Below are 21,656 nucleotides of genomic sequence, written 5' to 3' on the forward strand. Positions count from 1 at the left end.
GGCTGGCTTGCCAGGAAAAATAAGTAAAAAGTGAAATTCTTAAATGTTTGTTATGAAAATATACCTGTCCTTATAAAAACAATCTATATTTTGGATGGGCATATAACTTATGTATAGTATATTCTGGATACACGAAAAGTGAAAATCTTTATTACAGTTTATCCAATGGATGCCATAAATGTGTCAAAAGGGGTTCTGTTCTCCATGGCATCCCATTTATCATATCACAGCTTTTACATGGTTCATTTCACTGAGTGTCGCTACAAGCCCAAACTTTATTACAAATGCCAAATCTTTCTCTCAGCACGATGAACCACAAGGGGAAGAGTGCTGTGCCGCGCAGAGATTCGCTGATTTTATCTGCATCGCTATCTCTGAGTACATCTGTACTCACTGTGGTGGAAACCCAGGGCCTGCAACAGCACACCGTCAAATTTAGCTGCCGCACTTCTCCTTTCACCTCAGTCTTATCTAGACTGTCACAACAGTCAACGTGCATACTGTTTGGAGCTGTCAATAAAAAGGTACTCACTGCTGCTAGTGAAATGTGCAATAACAACAGCTTCAAAAATGTAGCGTTGTCCAAATGTTACAGGATCCAACCAACTTCATGTGAGTCAGACAGTTTAATTTTATTCTAGTTTGGTCTTGTTAAAGGAAATACACACTGTTTGTTCAGACCATGTGAAAACTACTGTATTTTATTTCTGTATTTCAAATATCAAGAACTTTAACCTCTTTTAAATGAGCACACTCCCTCAACATGTACAGTGCGTATTTCTTCACATAGAGTTATTCTCTAAAGTACAGATGATTGTGTCATGCAGATAGAATGTGACATATCATTTACAATATATAAATCATTAATATCCTGTACTTGATAAGGAAGCCAAATCTTCCAATAGATATCTGTTCCAACCAACCCCGAGAAAATAAAAATATTGTACTAAGGGAAGTGTCATTTGAGAAGCCAGCCTGTGACACAAAATGGAACTTTGAATCATATATACATTTTATTTTCCTTCTTATTGATGTTCGGTTTACATGGTACAAAATACATTCAGCAGGAAAGTTACTGCCTAATACAAGAAAACTTCATATGGAAGGTAACTAATCCACACTCAAGATACAAAGAGATTTCAAATGCATTTTACTACTTCTATTTAAGCACACTTTGACATAAACTCAACGTATTTACTTATTATTACAACTGGGGGCAGAGAGGCTGCTTGATGACTGGATGAAGGGCTTGCACTGTTGAAACATCATGCACTGAATGATGACATATTGTTGCAGACATCTGAGGACTTCACGCCTGAGATGCAAACGTCAGAAGTCCCACGAGATGAACGGGCAGAGTAGATGTACTTCTTGCCAAAGCACCACAGGTCCAACATTATCTTGCGGAAGTGGCTTCTGAAGTTTACTCCAATGAAGGCGTAGAGGACTGGGTTGAGACAGCAGTGGAGGTAGGCTACACTTCTGCAAAAGCCCAGGACTTGGAGTTTGATCTTTTCTGCACTGCAGCCCCTCTTTACAAAGAGGGATAGGGTGTGCTTCAGCAGTACCACATTGTAGGGAAGATGGCACACAATGAAAACCACAACAACCACCATCACCACACGGATGGCCTTGTGCCTCTGGCTGTTCTGTGCTCTCAGCAAGGTGCATATGATACATGAGTAGCAAAACACCATCATGATCAAAGGCAACAGGAAGCCAATGACCATCTGAAGGCTGGGTACAAGCACCTTCATCAACCTTGCTGTTTCATACTCACTGAAAGACATCTCACAGGTCACAGTAACAGTCTCAGTACCCAGAGGAGGATCTCTCAAGAGTTCAGTGTAAATGAGTGTAGGCAGAGTTAGAGCCACAGCAAACACCCAAACGCCCGAGCAGACAAGGCGACTGTACATGAGAGTGCGGGAGCGGGCACCAAAGGAGCGCCTAGCCAGAACTATAGCAATGTAACGGTCACAGCCAATGCAAGCAAGCAGCAGCATGCCACTGTAGAGGTTGATACTGTAGGCAGAGTGTAGCACCTTGCAAGCCACACGGCCCATCAACCAACTGTGCTGCTCATTGTATATGACAAACGGCAGAGCCATCACAAAAATCAGATCGGCCACAGCCACGTTGAAGAGACAGACATCCGTCATCGTCTTGGCTCTCTTGTAGAATATGTAGGTGACCATTACAAGAGTGTTGCCAATCAGGCCGAAGCCACAGATGATGGAGTGGATGAAGGTCTGGACGACGACCTCCAAAGGGTGAGGGTCAAGGTTGCAGAGCTCACTGTCGAAGTCACTGTCATCTATACTGCTGTCATAGTATGTACTGTTTTCATAGTATGGAGTCACTGCCTCCATGTTTTGTAATCTGGCGGAGAAAAGAACAGCATTTAGAGCTTACAGCAAACGTTTGCACAAACACGGAAGTAAGAAAAACTAGTGCCACATAAATAAGTCTCACATTTTAAAGCACAATGACAGTGAAATCCCGAATGTTTTATACTTCATAGTTTCAACACATTATAATAGGGGACTTTTTACTCCATTTTCTGTCTCTGGGTAATTTCCAGTTCATGAAATATGATCTAATATGATGTTTTACTATGAAACAACAGGTGAAAATGGCTAAACATTAACAAATTATAACATCAGTGAATGCTATTTATATATATAGGAGGGTTTCTGCATATCTAATACTATTAAATTGTATCCATTTTGTGACTGTGTAATTCCAGATTCCATTTTTACTTGTAATAGGAAAATGTTACTATTAATGTGACTATTATAGTTCTACTTTTACCTCAGTAATATCTGATGTAGAATTGCAGAAATATGTATTCATAGTCATTGTATAGTCTGTTTTTCAGTTTAAGGGGAAATCCTGCTCCCTGTGTGGACTGGGTAACACTTTGATCACAGCTTTCAGTCTGTTTACAGGATAGAAGCCACTGTTCTACTTAAACTCTTCCTCTGTTTTGTGAATGACCCAATTTCAGGCCTATTAGACACAAAGAAAGTACTTGCAAAGGTGTACGGTGCTCTGCTTTGTCTGATGGCAGGAATTGATATGAGCTTTATCAGACACAATCTAAGATGTATCACAAAAATGGGGACATGTGTAGGAAGGTCATTGAAATGAAACAAGGCCAGTCAGTACCGAGAAATTTGTTGATTTCTGCCTGTGGTTCTGAAACAAGACGTCTGTCATTTTTCAGTTAATATATATATAACAGAGACTGAAATTACTTTATTGATTCTTTTAATGGAGACTGTGGTTCTGAAACATGACGTCTGTCATTTTCCAGTTAATATAAATAACAAGAACAGAACAAAGGAACAAACATGATAAGGTCAAATATCTCTTTTTTCAGGGCTTTCACTTCCTAAATTCTTCTAGTGTGTTGAGTGTATATAAAGAGACCAGACAATGAGGAAGGTATTAAGTTTTACACATACTGTATCTGCTGTGAAGACGAGAGAAAGTAACGAGCCTTTTCTACTGACTAACTTGACATAATCCTGTTTCGCTGTTTCCAGGACCACCAGTTCATTAAAGGTGAACAATTTATTTAATCAAATTTAATGCAACCCGTGAAACTCCCTTACCTTACTTTGAATCTGTAGAAATATCCGTAAAAAGTTATATAAAGATTCTTTTACAGGTTTAAGAGAATGATTATTTTATTTTATTTTATCTTATTTTGGTTTAATTGTGACTCTTATTCTTATGTCTATGCCTGGTTCACGTTTGTTCTTTGTCATCCTGTGACTCTTGGACAAAACAATTACCCTGTGGGGATCAAAGTGATTTAAAGCTGATCTTTTCTTTTTCATTTTGCAATTTGTCAAGTTAGAAACTGATCAAATACTAAGACAAAATGGTTGATGCATATAAAAACAATGTAATCGTGCAGTTAACAAACTGGAAAATTAATCCATCACAAAATGTTGAAAAGTTAGAGCATAGATTTTCTTTGCAGAACGTACCTTGCAGAATAATTATTCTCTTCCAGAAAATGCTTTCGTCCTCCTGGTTTGATGGTGTAACGTCAAAGAAGGTGATACCAGAACTTCACCACAGTAATAGCTGCTTGTGAAAAAATGAGGGCAGTTGGGGGCTATGTTATAAATACTGTGTGCACCAAGAAAAAAAAAAAAAACTCAAAAGAAGAAGCTGAATCTGAAACAACACACCACTTGGTGTCATGTCAAGTTCTGCTACTGTGTGAGGAAAGTGCTTCTCTGATCACTTTAAACTCAAACTTATGCAGATGCATGATCTTCCTCATCTGACGTCATTGGTACAAAAGGGCATACCACCTTGCAAAGCCATGTTTAAAGAAATAGTACTGTTGTTGAGCAACTAAGCAATTAGTTTGACAATTTGAAGAAAACAAGTCCCTGAATTTTTCAGGGCAAATTTAAAAACTATTGACTGAAAAATGCTTCCCTGCCTCAGCAACACTTTCTGTCCTTAAAAACATGCGTCAGTTTGAAACCATCTCATAACATAAGAACTGTCTTTCTTACAACCTCAAACATAGGTCTGGTTTTACTGGAAATTAGTTTAGTTTAGTTTTTCTTTCATTCTCAGTAATTTCATTTTTCTATGCAGACTTGTATTTGTCATCCTCCATTCATAAGGTATATTGTTACTTTTAAATACTAAACGTCTAAGCTTAAAGAAATTAAGTAATATGAACTAACCTCTCTATTGTTGTTCTTTAACATGGCCAGCAGATAGAGCTGTTACTTTAGTCGACACTGGATAATTAGAAACCTGGAAAATGTGCATCACAACTAAAAACTACTCAGAGTTTCTGTGGGCAGAATGCATGATCGGATGTGTTATTACTAAGTCGGGATTTGCAAAAATACGAATTTCACACCTCAAGCAAGTTTTACTGCAGAGGCTCATTAACCTCATTACATTTTTCACATTCATTGTTAACTGCTGTTTGATACACCAAGCAATGGTAAATAAAAAAATAAATAAATTAATTAAATCATATTCAATTAAAATTTAATCAGTTTAAGGACTTGCTAATCTTGTGGTTCATGGACAACCCGCTCAGCCTACTGAACCACAGCCGCCCCACAGGACACATAAATAAATAAATTAATAAGCTTATATGTTATTATTATTATTATTATTATTATTATTATCATCATTATTATTATTATTATTATTATTATTATTATTATTATTATTTTATGTTACAATCGGAAGTGTTTTCCCTCTGCGTGCCTCACCTTCTTGTAGCTACGTTACCTGGTGGCGCGCGTGGTCGGTGTGTAGTGTGGGCATGTCCCAATCCTCGCGGTAACCCGCCCTGCAGGTTCTCCCGGGGAGTCAGTCTGCCTCTGTCATTCTGTCCAGCAGCTCCAGGTGAGACGGCTGTCCTCATGCCTTCTCGCTGCTCGTACTTTCAGAACGCTGTCGTCTTTATCTGAAACCATGAGTAAGTCCGGCACGCTGAAAGTCAAGAACATATTTAAACTCAAGTCACCTGAGAAGGAGAACAAGGAGCTGAGGCGTTCGGGGTCCCTCGGCGATGAGGCACCCAGGAGCCCCCCCTCGGACACCACGCCGGGCAGCGACGCCCCCCCCAGCCCGGGCGACAACGCCACGCTCCCCGGTGATGTCCTACACACCTCCCCGAAAGAAAAGAAAAAACGGCGGATGTTTGGTAGTTGGAAGCTGAAACGAAAGAAATCCAAGCGCAACAAAGAAGCTGGAGAGGAGGCGTTTTTCCCTGAGACTGATGAACTGGACAGCTTCAACAGCCATATGTAAGCTAAACAAGCTATTTGCATGTCATGGAAGTAATGTATATTAAATATGATTGTTTTTTTGTTGTTATTTTATCTTTTTACAAGATAGGCTTTATCCACCATATATATTTCATAATTAAAAACAGTACCCTTAAACCAATAAACCAACACAAATGTTGGCCAGGGCCCCCAATGTACATGAACAAATCTCACACATTACATTTCTGTAACTGTATGAACTCACCGCCTGCTTATTACCAGATCAAAACCTTCTTACTGTACATTCCCCCACATAGAAGTGAACTGGGTGATTTTAGTGAGTCCTTGAACCTCCCTTGGGGGTCTTTACAGTCCATCAGAGTTTGTGCAGCACATTTCACAAACTGGCAGGAGAGAAGGAGCAGCTGAAGTGACTTTCTCACAGAGTAACCGTTTCCCCCTCTGGCACGTTTTGAAGTACGTTGCAGCTTTGAGCAGGGCTAGTTTAGTCATGCGCTGCTTTTCTGACTATCAGGTTTGATAACTGTAGAACACAGAAATGTCCTGTTGTTTAACGTAAGATTCTGTTGCCTACCTTGTCATCATACAGTTTAAATGATTCATTTGACACTTTTGGTCTTTAGTGGGTGGGACTGTAATGAGCATGAGTGGGAAACAGGGGCTGGCCCCCTCCTGTTATGGTTCCCTTGGGCAAGGCATTTGTGCCTCAGCTCTTCAGTCTTTCTTTCCAGCCAGTCATGCAACATTTTGCATGCACTGCACAGCACTTTGATAGGAATGTGGGGAGCTGTGCGAAGCAGCGAATATGCACTCTGAGTCAACATTTCCTGGTTAAATTAAAGATTCAGAAAGAAGCTGGTGAACCTCAAGCGATCCCAGTAATGACAGTGAGATTTCCAGATCTTTATTTGTCCCAGATATTTCCATGTCTCTGTCTTATTCCACGTCAAAGCCAACATGTTGATGAGTTGGGAGCTATTGTCTCTGACTCAGGTGTTATTGTCACACGTTATTAGGTTAACCTGTGTTGACGCAGTCGGTTGTGTGGCAGCAAAATGTTTCATGCTAAAATGAAAAACCTGCTGTGCAGGATACGAGCTATTTCCCTGTTCAGTCCAATTATTTTTTATTTGGCTCAGTCAAGCTCATATTGTGCCACAAATGGTCTAGATCTGAGTAAATATGACTAATGGTCACATGTGATGCTGCACGCCCATGAGACAGAGAGATGCATGGTGCCCTTGTTAACAAGAGAAAAACACAAGCATTGAAATCCTCTGATGTGTGTATTTACAATTAGTCTAATTTGTATGTTTCTCACTCTGCTTGATTGGATGGATAGTTTAGTCACTTTGTGTTGTGAGTGCCTCGGTGCATTAAATTAATTAATTATCACAGACAGTTGCTCCAAACCTGTCTATGCTTCCTAAATATCACATCTGCACGCAAACACATTTTATCACACTGGCAATCGTCATTATGGGTCAAAGATAAAAATCCATTTTGTTTGTTCACTATCATGGGTTTGATAGGACTACTATGGGCAGAGAAACTCTAAAACAAGCAGCCAGATAGACAGACGCATAACACTAGCATTTATAAAACTATTATGGTTACTGGCTGGGTTATTTTAGACATGCTGTGACTTTATTGGCATGTTGTCGTTGTTCTTTTCAGGCACTTTCAGACTGTCTCTCCAGGAAGGAAGGAATTCCTGGATTAAACGTATTAATAGTGTCACAAATGGTTATTGAAGGAATGAGCAAAGAAAGCTAGAGTGACAAGGTCACACCCAGTGTTCAGTCAGTCAGTCATCGAGTAAAGTGGTTGTGAATGTGAGGCTGTTTTTGTCAGAAAGTTGTAGAAATGTTTGGATAAGGACCCCCTGATGTTAAGGGAAGGGGGCTTCCGCAGCTATCTGACCATGTTACAGGAGTTTGTATAGCATGTATTGGCCTCTTTCAAGTGTTTGCACCAAGTTACACATTCACAGATGTGGAGCTGCAATATCATCTTACTTTATTTACTGAAGTACCTCAATCCTACAGTCCAGTAGTGATGATAAAATGTTTAGCCACTGTGCGACAAACTTTCAAATACATGAATTTAATTAGAGCAGAAACCACAGAACTTGTATCCACTCAACGATGACATGTTGGGCTTGTCTTTGGACAATGTTTTTCAAGGCGCACAAATGAAAAAATAATGTGCATTGTTGGTTTTTATTACTCTCAACAAGATATGCATATGTCACTAGGCAATTTCAAGTTGCTGCTGCTCTCGAGCAATGTGTCATGCTTTATATAATGTGGATAATCTCTGTTTGTCTGTATGTCCGATTGTGTTAGGCCAGTACCTCTCCTTCGAACTACCTCGTAGTTGTATTAGATGTTTGGATTTTGCATCGCTTTTATAAACCACTTTCATTTATCAGTGTTTTTATTCATTAGAATAGTGGGGTTTTAAAGTTTTAAAAGTTTAAAACTAACTACTCACCAACTCACACCAACTAAACAAAGAGTGTGACTCTTTTGCAAATGAGATTCATAATCAATTATAGATTGAAAACATTTATTAATACTTTAACAAGAGCGTGCTGTTTTGACTTTTACTTCACTCAACTATGTTCCAAACCCCTGATGCCTGTACTTTGTCCACTGAAGACACTGTAGGAGATGATAATCATAATTCTTATGTTAATCAACTACTCCTCTGTATGTGATCCTCATGAGTTAGGTTCTGTGGGATTGAGCAAACATGCCAGCCTGGATCATCTAAGTATGTGTCGTATATTCTATACCTTTGCCCCAGATACATGACACCATGCTATAGATTATGGGTGAAAAGATTGCTTTGCAAGAGAACGAGGTCACCGTAGAAAGAGGTGTGTTTATTCTGTCTTGTTAAAATGATGGGCTGGTTGCGTCACAGTGCCTTTTCCAGGTCTGTGACTTTCTGGAATCTGACCGGTGTGAATATATATCACAGTCTTTTGGCCCTTTTTTTTCTCCAAATGTGCTTGCAGATATTCAGAGGGTCACAGTAGTTGAATACTTATGCGGTGTTGTAGGGTGATCTAATTTTGCGGACCAGATAAGCCTGTCACAGCCTGTGGTTTCACAGATAGCAGTGCAGGTATTGACAAGTCAATCAGTCTCAGTTAATTCAACTCATACCTTGCCTGATGTTTGAGGTGAATTTGAATTACGATGTTGATCATGACTCAGGTGTGGATAATAGTTTTATGAAGATGCCTTGGTTAAAAGTGAGCAAGCTCAACCAAGTTTAATTTGTTGCAGCTGACATCATTTTGGTCTTTGTTGTGCCTTCTGGCCTATTAGGTAGGTATTTGAACATCAAGGAGCCACTGTACTTTCTGGCTGTTCTCAAACATGTACTTTTATAACTGCAGATGTGATTCCATTCTACTTAAAGCAACTCTTTTTAATTACTGAATGTTTTTTTTTTTTTTTTTTTTTTTTTAAAACATACATACATTTATAATTCCCAAAGGATGCATATTGCAGCCTTTGCCTAAATTTTCCCGTCACCACTCTATGGCTCATTTTTTGTGGTTAAAGGTAGTATCCCAGCTAACAGCTAACAATCAGTATCTCCCTCATGAATTGTAAACATGACAGTTCAGTTTAGTTTCAGTTTTATCCACTGATCTTGTCAATACAACACACTCTTATCTTAGACTCTTGGCCCAAAATAAGCAACAGGAGGAAGGTTCAGGAAACAGAGAACAGGGGAAATATAGTATAGAAAAATAAAGTGGTGAAGTTATAGATCCGTCTGAACTCAAGAACTCCAAAAGAAAGAGACCTACAGTTTACAAGACTCTTTGTCTTCAAAATGAATGAATGGCTTAAATCACAAACTGATTAATAACTAACTCACAGCAGGAGATGAGTGATTAGATTAGAACATCTTTCACTTCTCAGTAGCAGTCTACTCTTAAACTCTGTCGCAGAATTAACATTGTTTCATTTGGAGCATTTATATCGTTCATAGTCAGCAACTAGCCTCACCTTTATGTTTTCTAACTGTGTCGAAATGTATACATTTAATGGCAGTCAACAGAAGCATAAAAATCAATAACACGCAAATATAACCTCAGCTATTCTTTTATATATATTTTATTTCAACTTTTTTACATTTACAAGCACAAATTCATACACACAAAAAATAAACAAGCAAACAAGGGGTGCAAAATGGATGTTCATTCAATTATTTGAAGATTACCTAGTAGACACCAACCTCAGCTATTTATCATTTATGTGATCTGTGTGATCAGAGACACATCATTTACTGACAAAAAAGAGGAGCAGGCCTGTCGAGCGAGTTTGCTGAGCTACCAAACAACCACAGTCATCATGGCTGAACCTTCCAGGCAGGTGAACTTGAATTTTGGTGGGGTCAGACTGTGTTTGACAGTGAAAGTGTTTGTGTGCATAACATGGACTCAGATGGTTTTGGCTGTTGAACTTGCCATTTACTCATTTATCTGTGAATTTAAAGTCCCGATTCATTGCTCTGTGGTTTATTTCCGCCTGTTGGGGGGTGAAACTGCATGGCTGCCATTTACACACAATGCTTCAGTTAACTGTTTTAGTTGTTGAAAATCTAACTAGCTAAAGATCAAACCTCTGTCTCTTGGTTGTAAGTCCCGCAGCTGACCGTCATCCACCCCTCTAACTCAGGAAGGGGACTTGGTACTTATACTACCTCACCTGCTTGCACATTTTTTAAACAAAGCTTTCACATTTCACATTCTGTTCTACACATTGAACTATATGATCCCTAGTATGAGCAAAGATCATGTGCTTGTTCACATGGTCATGTATTATCAAAACCTGGTCTGTGACCACAGTATTCCTAGTGTTAGCTATTAGCTATTGGTGAAATGCTAAGTGTCATCTTGTATCTTATTGATGTTAAGTTGTCATTACCAAAGAACTCGTTGCTAATAACTGTGGCACGTTTGACTTCATTCCTGAAACAATGAGGAAGTGTTATAAAATGGAAAAGACTTAATTAACTACATTGTATTTCACCCACAATGCAGTCTCTCCTGATAATCTGGACTCCATAACTCACAAAACCCCAGCAAGCGGTACTTTCTACCAAAGACACCCACTAGATATATGTATGCTTTTCTTCACAGCTAAACAGATTTACTTTTCCTCTGACTGAGCTTCAGATTCAGTTGTTCTTTGAGCTTTTACGTTGTAGAACTTTCTAACTCATCACATGGTAAGTAATGATTCACTGCTGACAGGCCTACTGCTGTTGCAGTTTATGGCGAACCTGCAGGGCCTTAAACAGGTATTACCTCATTGTCATCAGAAATTACACAAGCGTTTTTAAACCTGGGATGTCTGTGAAGGTTCTTAGTCATCCAGGTCATGGTAATCCAAAAGGCGTTGAATAAAGGCAACTGGGCTTGTAGAATTTCTTGAAGACGTTTCGCCATTCATCAGGGAAGCTTCTTCTTCTGAAGAAGAAGAACCTAGACATTTTTTTTCTTCCTGATTTTATCCAGCTTTCCATACAGGAAAGCTGGATACAGTTTTTCACTTTTGTTAAGTTCTGAATACTATGTGTTGTAGAGGGCTGACTTCTAGAAATTGTGTCTTTTAACCGTTGAGAGGGTATGAAACAGGTTTGTATGTTGACAAGTACTTGTTCTTTCTAAATAAACCTTCCACTTCCTAGAGAAAAAGGTCTGCCTGCCATTTATGATGTTCACTGTTCCATCATCTATGATGTTCTGTAATAACATGATTTGTTGCCATATGGCTAGAGGTTGTAACCATTGTTCTTGCTTCATAAAACAAAGGTTTCTGAGGTATGGCCCATGTTTTGTTGCCACCATCTATTAGTATCCTTAGTATCCTAAGTCGTATCCTTAAGTAATTTTGAGTCTTGATGACACTGACACTTAGTTTCAGACTGAATTATAAAATGAAATAGGAGATTGCACTTCCCAGTGGACGAATATTGGTCATATGTTTTGTTTCTTTAACTTTTGGCTGTTCACTTTGAGCATTCATTAACCCATTGTATGTATATATATATATATATATATATGTATTAAAATGGCATAAAACCCAAAACCAAATTTGGCCTTGGATGAGTCCCAGCCGTGTCCATTCTGTTGTAGCGTCAGGTTTTAACAACAGGTATAATTATAAATAAACCTTTTTGATGACCCCGCCTTTCTGCATTGTTCCAATTCACTGCAACATCAAAAGAGCCAAAGTAAATACTCACCTTCCTAACAGTTTTAATGCTGCCGTGCTGCCAGTGTGAAAATGAGAGCAGTGTGATGTCTGTGAGAGGTCCGTGGACATGTGACTAAGAAGTTGTCCTGGAATGTGTTGATCAAAGGTAGAGATGTGAGGTGAAGACACTCAGTGTCACACTGAGTGTCATAATGTCAGTGTTGTTGAAACAACGTAGTTGTTGGAGCCATTTGAGACAGATTAAGATTTAAAACCTTTTGTCTCTGTTTGTCAAAGATATTATCCCGTTTCTTTCTCCCAGGAATCATAACTCAGTCAGATCTTTAGTACACACAGAGCCTTGTCTTTTTTTTATTATTATTATTTATTTATTTATTTTTAAAATTTTTAACTGACTGTGTAACTTCACAAAATTAAAAGGAATACTCCTTCAACTCCTATTTATTGAAATATAAAGGAATGTAATGCATCTTCATGGCAAAATACACGTGTTCTTTGGCTCAAAGCATGAAAAAAAATGTGATATGAACCTGCCCTACACAGTAATTTGGGACAAATAGCCTGTCTGATAATGTATGTCACTTAAAAATGTAATGGGGTTGGTTTAGTGGTAGCAGACATGCTGGTCTGAGCAAAATTGTGTTTTTAAAAAAAAAAAAAAAAAAAAAAAAAATGTTTTGCACTTGCCACCCCTGTTAGATTACAGCTTTATTTACTTGTTACTTTGGAGATTTCAAAAAATAAATATAAAATATAAATTATGTGATATATATTTCACACAAGCTACTACGGTCTTGTGTGCTCTGCTCTTTTGGCAGTTGTTGTGCTGCTGTTCAGACCTTGCATTAAGATCTGATCTGGGTGATACAGTCACGTAAAAGACAGGTGTGAACACTGCCAGGACACATTTAACATATCCAAGACCACATCTGGAGGTAGTCTGGCTCACATGTGTCCGCGTGTGTCCATGTTCCTTAGATAGTGTGAACACAATGCGTCCCTAGTCGCATTAAAGTAACCAAAACTTTTGCCTTATTCATTCAGAAAACAAACAAATGACCAATGTCTATTATTATAAATGATGGCCTGTGAGCACTGTAAGTGATGTTTGTGTATTAATGATGAGAGCCTTGTAAAATATCCTGTCCTTGTAGCTGTTAACTAAGTTAAAAATAAATAAATCTAAGTAACAATTTACAATTAAAAGCTTTTAATATGAGTACACAGGTGTGATTCAGTGTTTATTTTCGCATGGTCATGTTGTTGTATGAGGAGCCGTGTGTGGTTATGTTACATATTTCTTCAATCTCTGATGTCTTTATTTACCTTTATTAATGGAGATTACCGTACATATGGAAACTTCTAGGAGTGACGTTATAATCTGAGTTTTGTACAGGTCTAACTAACGTCAGGATGGAGATCAGTAAATAATAACTTGTGTGTACCAGGGTCATGACACACAATCATAAAACAACACTGTTCTCGGTCGTGGAGCAGCTGTAGTGATCCATTAGAGACAGCAGCTGTTGAAGTACTGTACTGCTCCCCAGATGATGCCGGGATTTATTTGCATACAGAGCGTAAAAGTGAGATCAGATCTGGAGATGCAGTTGGACGTTGACATGTTAATGTCAGGTCAAGTCACTTGCGTTTGGATAGCCCACTCCTATTTTGATGTCAGCATTCAGTCCACCAAACAACCAAGGGTTTTCTTGGATGTCTGATTTCCACTGGTAACCATTGTGCCAATTCTGTTTTTCAGAGCCACAGAAGATTGCGCAACATGGTACTGCTTATGATGTCATTTCAGGACAGTCTCTGGCATTATTTAATTATTTATTCATGAGGAGCCATAATGCAGACAGGTAGAGAGACACAATTCACTGGTCCAAAAATAGACAAGTATTTGCTTTGGTTGCTTTTAAGATGTGTCCACAAGAGAAACTTGGAAATCAAGCAAATATTGAGAGGTGTATCAATTTTGAGTCATTTGCTGCTAAGTGATTCTCCGCAGGGATGTATTCACCTCTGCAAGCTGCATACTGGCTAGATTTATGTAATACAATCTGAAGTTTCTGTAAAAATGTCACGGTTTGCAGTAGTTTGACTCGATGCAGTTATAAGGAAAGCTGAATGCAGAAGGTGAATGTGTGCAGACATGGTTATGGTTATTGTTCTCTCTCTGTCAATATTTGCATGGTGAACGCCGTCAGGAAGGCTGGGTGTTAACTTAAGCATAAACACACCATTGTTGCTGTATTGTGTGTCAGTCGGCCCTTGTACGTTAATAATCAAGATGAGAGTTCAACAAACAGGCAGGTATAACTAAAGTAAACATGGCCTGGCTTTGGTCTGAAGCACATAGTCACTGTTGAACCTCTGTGCACCTATTCACTGATGGCTTTTAAACACAATCACTTAATATACAATGGACTGTATACATAAAAATATATTCTCACAGAGCTGCACACTTCTCACACAACACGCCTCCAGGACTCTGCAAGTAGTGTTTTCTTAGCACAGTCCTTTTGGGATTATGCAAGCACTGTGGACTGACTCAAGTTTTTTTCCATGGTAAACGAACACTGTTTTGGACAAGTTCACCATTACTGCAACACACTTTTCACAGGAGACGGCAAAACAGAACAAACAGAAACAGAACAGAAAACAGAAATTGGATCACGTCGCATCTATACCCACACTAAGGTGTCGTTGCGGTGGAGGTTCTTTATTGTGGCTGAAGAAGACACAATAAAGAACTTACACACACTATGTCTTACACACTATCTCCTGCTGATCATACACTGACAGTGTGTTGAGACGAGAGAAGAATGTAAAGTAAAATAATGCTTTAATATTAATTGCTGCATTTAACTTTTAGTTGACTGGATTGTAAAAAAAAAAAAAAGTTGACATGTTGCACCTATGGTAAAATATGTTTGATAAAGTCCGATATGCTGCTGTTGTATATAAAGATTAGTTCGAGTCAGAATGAGAAAAAAAAAAAAGATTTTAATATAACATAGAGCCCATTGATCCCAAATGGAGATATTTATTTTCAACAGATTACTGTGGCACACGAGTAAAGAGTGAAGACATGTGGTGCACTCTTGCTTTGTACTCCCTTGTTGTCCCCTGTATTTAAATGTATTCACGGATATTGACAGATTGTGTCCAGATGTGCAGCGTTTATCCAGTAATGCTGATTCAACATGAAAGGTCATTTTGTGTGTGAGTGTGGTCAAAGTTCAAACCCTGGTCTGACCTTTGACTCAAGTGTCACTTCATTACTGACTAACGTGGCATTTTGTTTACACTAGTGTGACTGATATTTTGAATTTGTTTGTCTGCACAATGGACGTTTCCAGAGTTGCAGTCCAGAAACTCAATTTGAATATTTGGATTTAGTCAGGTTTAATCAAACAGGTACAATCAAGCAAACAAGCCAGCTGCAATCCATTTCTTGTATTTCTTGCGGAAGTCTTCACACACATAATAGAAAAAAACTGCGTGCAACTACTTACATAGGTGGAATTCTACACATTTAAGAATAAGTAAAGGTGAGTATGGTATACTGTGTTATACCTTGTACTTAAGGTCATGTCTCTCTTCCTCTGCTGCAGGATGGAGAGAACATGCAGTTTTTCCCATGTTGTTTACTGATTTACTTTCTCAAAAGATGCGTCATGTCTTCAGTTGAAACTTGCCTGAAAAAAAATATTGAAGAAGACTTTACAAACACGTTTCGATTGCACAGTACCACTGTGATTATTGGTCAAAGTGGAGGAGTAGTAGCTGCGGTCTACTGGTTGAAGCAGACCCGCCCTGTATCTGGCACTTAGCCCTGCAGCAGTTGTTCCAGGCACTCCTTAATGCTGAGTCGCTCCTACAAACAACGGCTGTTTTGGATTCCCAGTGTTACAGGGAATCCGTTTTAATCCACTGATTCGTTTTAAAAATGCATTATCCTCTGCTTGGCTTAACATCAGACTTTTTCAGTGAGTTTTCTGCCTCAGAAATATGAAAAACAGAACCCATGCAAATTGTTGTTAAGTTTCCTTCTCCAAGTTTCCTATTGGATAACTTGTCTTTGGAAAGAGTCCCCATGTCAGTCAGGAGTCTGGCCAAGCTTAGCCTGTAACACAGCCTGTACCTTTTGTGTACAGAAGTCCAATCTAGTGGCCTTCATCATGTGTTGTTGCGTTTTTCTTGTACAGTAATCTAACAAGATATCTTCTATCAACAGCTTCCAGTGACTCATTAAACCCATTATATAGCAAACAACCAGGATTTGAATCTGCTCCAACCCTTGCATGAGATTATTCAGTAGCTGATACAGGTTTGCCAAGATTACAGAAATCCAAATTTTTATTTGCCTGTTGCTTTTTCCAGAACTGAATGAAAGATGAATTTATGTTTGTAATCCTTTTGTGACACTTTTTTTACTGGCAGCGTTATTAATCTTGGCATGCCTGAGAACTTTCAATAGTGTGTGCTCATAAAGGTTTAGTGGAGATTTTGGAGACATAACACACTCTCAGTTAACACTTAATATAGCTGACATGACGCCAGATCCGTTCTCAGAGAAATAGTCTAAGAAAATGTTTGTTTGACTAAATATGTGTAAGGCTGAAACCTGGTGCTTGGGGGAAAAAGGTTCCAAGACCAAACCATTTTAGGTTTAGGCGCTAATCGACCTTTTCTGACCTGCTCCTTTCTTTTCTGGGTGGGTTTTGTGGTTCAGGTTTCGTTGGGAGTGTGTGGTTAACTGATGCTGCTTCTAATCCCTCCTGTTAGTCGTTCCAAGTCATGCAGTCATAGCAGCAAAAATTCCCCTGCGGCCAAAACACACTCTTTCTCAAAAACCTCAGCTATACGTTGTCATAACTTCCTCTCCGTCTTATAGATTTTGAATCCACAAAGGGTTCATACTCGTGCCATCTGCAAGAATCAAGAAACAGGGAGAGTCAGAAAACAGCGCCTGTGTGTATACAAGCAAAGCAGTCACCAAGCACAAATGAGTTTCTGCTCTGCAAGCACCGGAGGGCATGCACACTCAAAGGTTCACTCTCATCAGGTTGTTGCTGTGTGTGTTGCTGTTCCTCTTTTTTTCGTTGTGTTCATCATAAATGCAGAGTTGATGAACTAATTTAAACCAGACCTCTGTTATGTGCCATTCTCTCTGTAAGAAAACAACAAAACATTTCTGAACCCACCTGCGCTCATACGACGTTTAAGACCGAACCGTTAGTGAGGAGGTTTCTTAAAAGGTGCACGGGTCTCTAAAAACTTTTTTGTCACACAATTTGGACCCTACAGTTTTTGAAAGACAGATATTTACCTTGTTGTTTAGCTGTGACATCAGTTGCCATGGCATATCAAAGGCATAACAGAAAACACTCTTTGTTCAAATCTAATAAAGTGTGTGCTTACAACAGTGGAGCATTGTCTGTGTGCAAGAAAGAAAAGATTCAGACAAGTTGGAGCTGGTTTGTTCCTGTTTGCTGTCAGAATGTGAGTGTGTGTGAGTGTGTGTTTGTGTAATTCTGCAATTTTTCTCCAACATGGCCAGGGGTTAATCCCAAAAGCCCTTTTGGGTAAGTTTCACAGTCATCTGTTTTCTTCTCTCAGTGAGCATTCCTTGTTTTTCAGGTGATATGTGGCCCTCAGCCACATGTGCTCACACATTTTCCATTTGTCCTGAAACGGAGCAAAGCGATTGTGTTAGGGTGATCTAACAATAAGCTTTTAGTAAACTCCACAGTCACTTCTTTTGTTTGCAGAGTTTAAGTAGATACAGTATAATACTGCAGTGTTAGGGAGATCCTTTTGTCCAGGCATTGTTATATCATCTTTCATATTACATAACAGCCTGTCATATATATACTGCAAACATTTCAAGTCAGTAAAAGTTTGTCTACTGCTTTAAAAATGTGAGTAAACTCAGTTTGAAGAAAACCTGTTTCAACTCTAACAGCTAAGTTGTAAATAATGACCATTTCTTGTTTCAACTTGATGCTATGAGTTAATACAACGAACTAGGTTGCAACAATTTCCAAGTTAATATCAACTTTAACTGAATTCATATCAACTGCCATATTAAGTTGTTTATACTTAGATTTCTCATCTTTCTCACCAAGTTCATGTAAACTTCAGACAGATTAAACTTACATCCCTTCAGAAATTTAACATGTGTTTTATTTAGGCCGTTTAGAGAGGAGGACATTCAAATCTGATTCCCTTCGGAATGTATTCCTGGCAGGGAAACAGCTTCTAAAATCCACCCATCCATTATGCTTATGGAGAAAATAGTTTTGCTGACATTGTAATACCGTAGTTTAATCCTCTTTTGTGCAGCCTTGTTTCAAAGGTATGACCATTCTACAGTAATAGTTCTGTCTAATTAAAAAATGTGAAAGGCATGAATTAAATGGACATTGACCACACAGACAAAACACACAAAGTCCCGCCAGTGGATTACTTGAAGTTTAAGTTTTGACTCATTAAATTGGGTTAAAACTATCATGACTATTGGAGTTAAAGAGAAGAAATACGTGTATATAACTTAATGCGGCTGTAATGTTTTACAGTGCGTTTGTAACTGAACCCGAAAATAATTCTTTCAGATTTAGTCCGTGTCCCTGTGCAGTTAGTTTTAAACTGTGGAAGCAGAATACACTGGAGCCTCCTCTGCTTGTTAGACCACAATTCCCTTTAGACAACAGCAGTATTTAGTTACATTGCTGGATATATACTTCTTCTCTTTTGCATTATTGTTTTTCTGAAGATACATGCACATCTTCAGACATGTAAGGAGAGACCACTGATTGGTCATCCAGGGTTTTCCCTGTATATTTAGCAGATGACTGGGAGAAACAACCTAGTGTCTACGTGACATAGCTGGATCACTGCAGGGCACGTCAATCTACATTTGAAGTTATAGCAAAACAGTAAACTTGTAAAATCCCATCCAGACTATAAATCAGTTCATTTGATAGAGTAGCTGACTAAAGAGGATACTGCTGCCTGTTACTTCATCTACATGTGTCAGCATGTACAGAATTTGGTGCAAATTTAATTTCTATCTTTGATTGAAAGCAACAAGCCGATGCTTGATCTCTTGGAAGATATTGAGTTATTTCAGGAAAAATAGGAAATTTAGATCAAAAGTACATTAAATATTTAATATATAATATTTTATGAACATTTTCCTTTGATTTTGTCTCATGCTGTCTTATCTTATTATGTGTGTTTCTTTCTTTCTCACACCCTCTGTACATGCCTATCAGGGAGGAGGCTGGTGGGCAGAGTGAGGCTGTCATAAAGTTTCAGTTTACCTGTGTTGGCTTGTGGTGGCAGTCATCCAGCGTCTCTCTCTCTCTCTGGTTTTGTCTATGTTTGTTTTTTACTTTGGTTGACTTCCTTTTTATTGCTCAATAAAAACAGTACGAGTGTTACCAGTTGGTAGTTGCAACTCATAGGTGGTCTCCCCTCGTTTGTCCACTCTTGTCTGTTGGCCTGTGATGTGGCACGGTCACAGTTTTTTGAGGCGATAGGGGCTTTACTTTAAATATCCCTTGTGAAGAGTGCTTGACACTGATGTTAAGACCTGTACATTTTACCTGATGGGGAAAATGGCATCACCCAAAACACACATTTGGGTGCAACCAAAGCTCAGCACCCCTATTCCACTTTCTGCAAGGAGAATGTTTGTTTTGAACATGACAAATAAATGCAGCGTATCCACCCATATACTGCATCACACCCATTTCCAGTGATATGGTAAAAAACACTCTTCCCAGGAACTCCCAGTCATCTTTTTTATCGGTTTGAGTACTGACAAACCTTTTATCCTTTTATGCTTTTGTCCTATTATAAAAAATATTGTACTGCAATTGAGGGCTTCAATATTTTTCAGGCCAAGGACCCCCAAACTGATGGAGAGATTAACGAGGGACCCCCTACCTATATGTGTTAGCTGCACTGTTAGCTTCTCTTCTGCTAATATTGCAGCAGGCATCTGGGACTTTCCCTGGGCACTAAATAGACTCTCAGCCAATTGAACCTGACAATCAGCGTGTAACATGCGGCCTTGTCGTTGGCTCAGCAGTGACAGGTCTAATGTGGCGCTCTGCGTGAAACAGTGTGCTGTTGAGACAGCTCCTGTATCGCTAAGTGAGTGTTGACTGAAACATAACGTCTTCTGCCTCCATTTATCCCTTTACTTAAATATGTTGGATTCATGTTAATAATTGAAATTTGTGGGGTGAAATTAAAAAAAAATATAATAAAAAAATGTCTAATCAGCCAAAGATTTTGCGACCCCCTCTGCACTACCCCCGCGGACCTTCTAGGGTAGCGGAGTCCCTCTTAAAGACCTATGCTGTAAATTAATTCTTGCGTCAGTCTTATGCACAAACAAACAGAACATATCCTCACCTTGATTGTGTACATGTTTTTTCCTCTGTCATAGTAGATGCATGCTTCTCCCACTGTAGGCAGCCAAACACAACAAGTTTGGCTGCATGTATATTTACTGTACTTTGTTAATCGCTCCATCAGAAAGCAAGATCAGTGGTCTTTTATCGCGCGGAAAGGTGAAGCCATTCAGCATGTCATCTTTGTATGGTGTGATCTCTACAAAGAATGTAAATATCAATAGTAGCATTACTAGATTATCTATAAGCTCTGTGTATAAAGTGCTCTAGGACCCTAGCCAGTCAGTCTGGAAGCGTACAGTAATCCAGTGTCCACAACTATAAAATATGTTCAAAGTTGTTTCACAAAAATATCTTTTGTGTATGTTGTTACAACAAGCAACTGCCATGAGACAGTTGGATGTCCTCCCGGTTTTATCTCCGTCAAGTCTTGGCACATTATTACAGAGATAAATTCTACAAGATTGTAATTGATGTCAACTGAGCTTTCTGCCAGTTATCAGTCAGAGCAAAAAACGGTCACGGTCTGCCATCTTGTGGCGAAATACTGCATAGCAGATACAAATTTAAAAGAATTTCCAACCACATGCTTTCATGTCCAGTGATAAACTGATAAAGGCTGAAAATATTGCCTATCTATGCATCGTTAAAATATGTTTCTGTAAAAGCAGTTGTTGATATATTGCACTGTAAGGGGGTTAAAGACATCACACCAGTTCTGCAGTGCATGGTTACCGCCTCTGTTGTCCAAATTAACTGAATGTTGTGTACTGCTGTATTCCAGACTGGGTGTGACTCATCTGTAAATGCTCTGAGGGCAACGTTAACTGAAGAAAAAAAAAACTCCTTCTTGAAATAGATGCACCTCCTCATGTCTCACACGTGTTCTAGAATCCTCTGTGGCGCTCTAATTGTTCAGCCTGTGTGGTTTGCTGCTGGGAAGTGAATGTTGTCTGTCAAGTGTCATCTGTCTTTGTTTTCCCAACTCAGGGCTAAGGTGGAAGAACAATCACAGGTGTCAAAAAAGTGATATGCCCTGTAAGGTGCTGGGGAAAACAGTCCGATTCTTTCGTTTCAGTACTTTTATTTCTTATTTATTTACAACCCTAAACTTAGGGGGAAGGGGAACAAAGGAATCTAAAAACAAATCTCTGGAGCACGGCCAGCTTTGTTTGGTC

The 21,656-nt window shown here is 38.9% G+C and overlaps 2 protein-coding genes across 3 annotated transcripts in view; one reads left to right on the forward strand and one right to left on the reverse strand.

Moving 5' to 3' along the window:
• Positions 1 to 988: 988 nt before the first annotated feature.
• Positions 989 to 5,425, reverse strand: ccr6b (chemokine (C-C motif) receptor 6b). 2 transcript variants are annotated; one of them, XM_047610926.1, is made up of 3 exons: positions 5,287 to 5,425; positions 4,002 to 4,101; positions 989 to 2,382 (listed from the first exon to the last, which is right to left on the reverse strand). In XM_047610926.1, the coding sequence occupies exon 3, from the start codon at positions 2,370 to 2,372 to the stop codon at positions 1,266 to 1,268; it is 1,107 nt and encodes a 368-aa protein (XP_047466882.1). In that variant the 5' UTR covers positions 2,373 to 2,382; positions 4,002 to 4,101; positions 5,287 to 5,425; the 3' UTR covers positions 989 to 1,265. The 2 variants fall into 2 exon arrangements, with proteins under 2 accessions (XP_047466882.1, XP_047466883.1); XM_047610927.1 differs by having other exon boundaries at positions 5,268 to 5,399.
• A 16-nt stretch (positions 5,426 to 5,441) lies between these two features.
• LOC125023573 (beta/gamma crystallin domain-containing protein 1-like) overlaps positions 5,442 to 21,656 on the forward strand; it is a 40,267-nt gene continuing 24,052 nt past the window's right edge. The window contains exon 1 of the mRNA XM_047610923.1: positions 5,442 to 5,807. Coding sequence (XP_047466879.1) covers positions 5,473 to 5,807 — 335 coding nt within the window. The 5' untranslated portion in view covers positions 5,442 to 5,472. The remainder of the gene's footprint in view (positions 5,808 to 21,656) is intronic.

The sequence above is a fragment of the Mugil cephalus genome, chromosome 17 (genome assembly GCF_022458985.1).
Source record: "Mugil cephalus isolate CIBA_MC_2020 chromosome 17, CIBA_Mcephalus_1.1, whole genome shotgun sequence".
NCBI classification, from domain to species: Eukaryota; Metazoa; Chordata; class Actinopteri; order Mugiliformes; family Mugilidae; genus Mugil; species Mugil cephalus.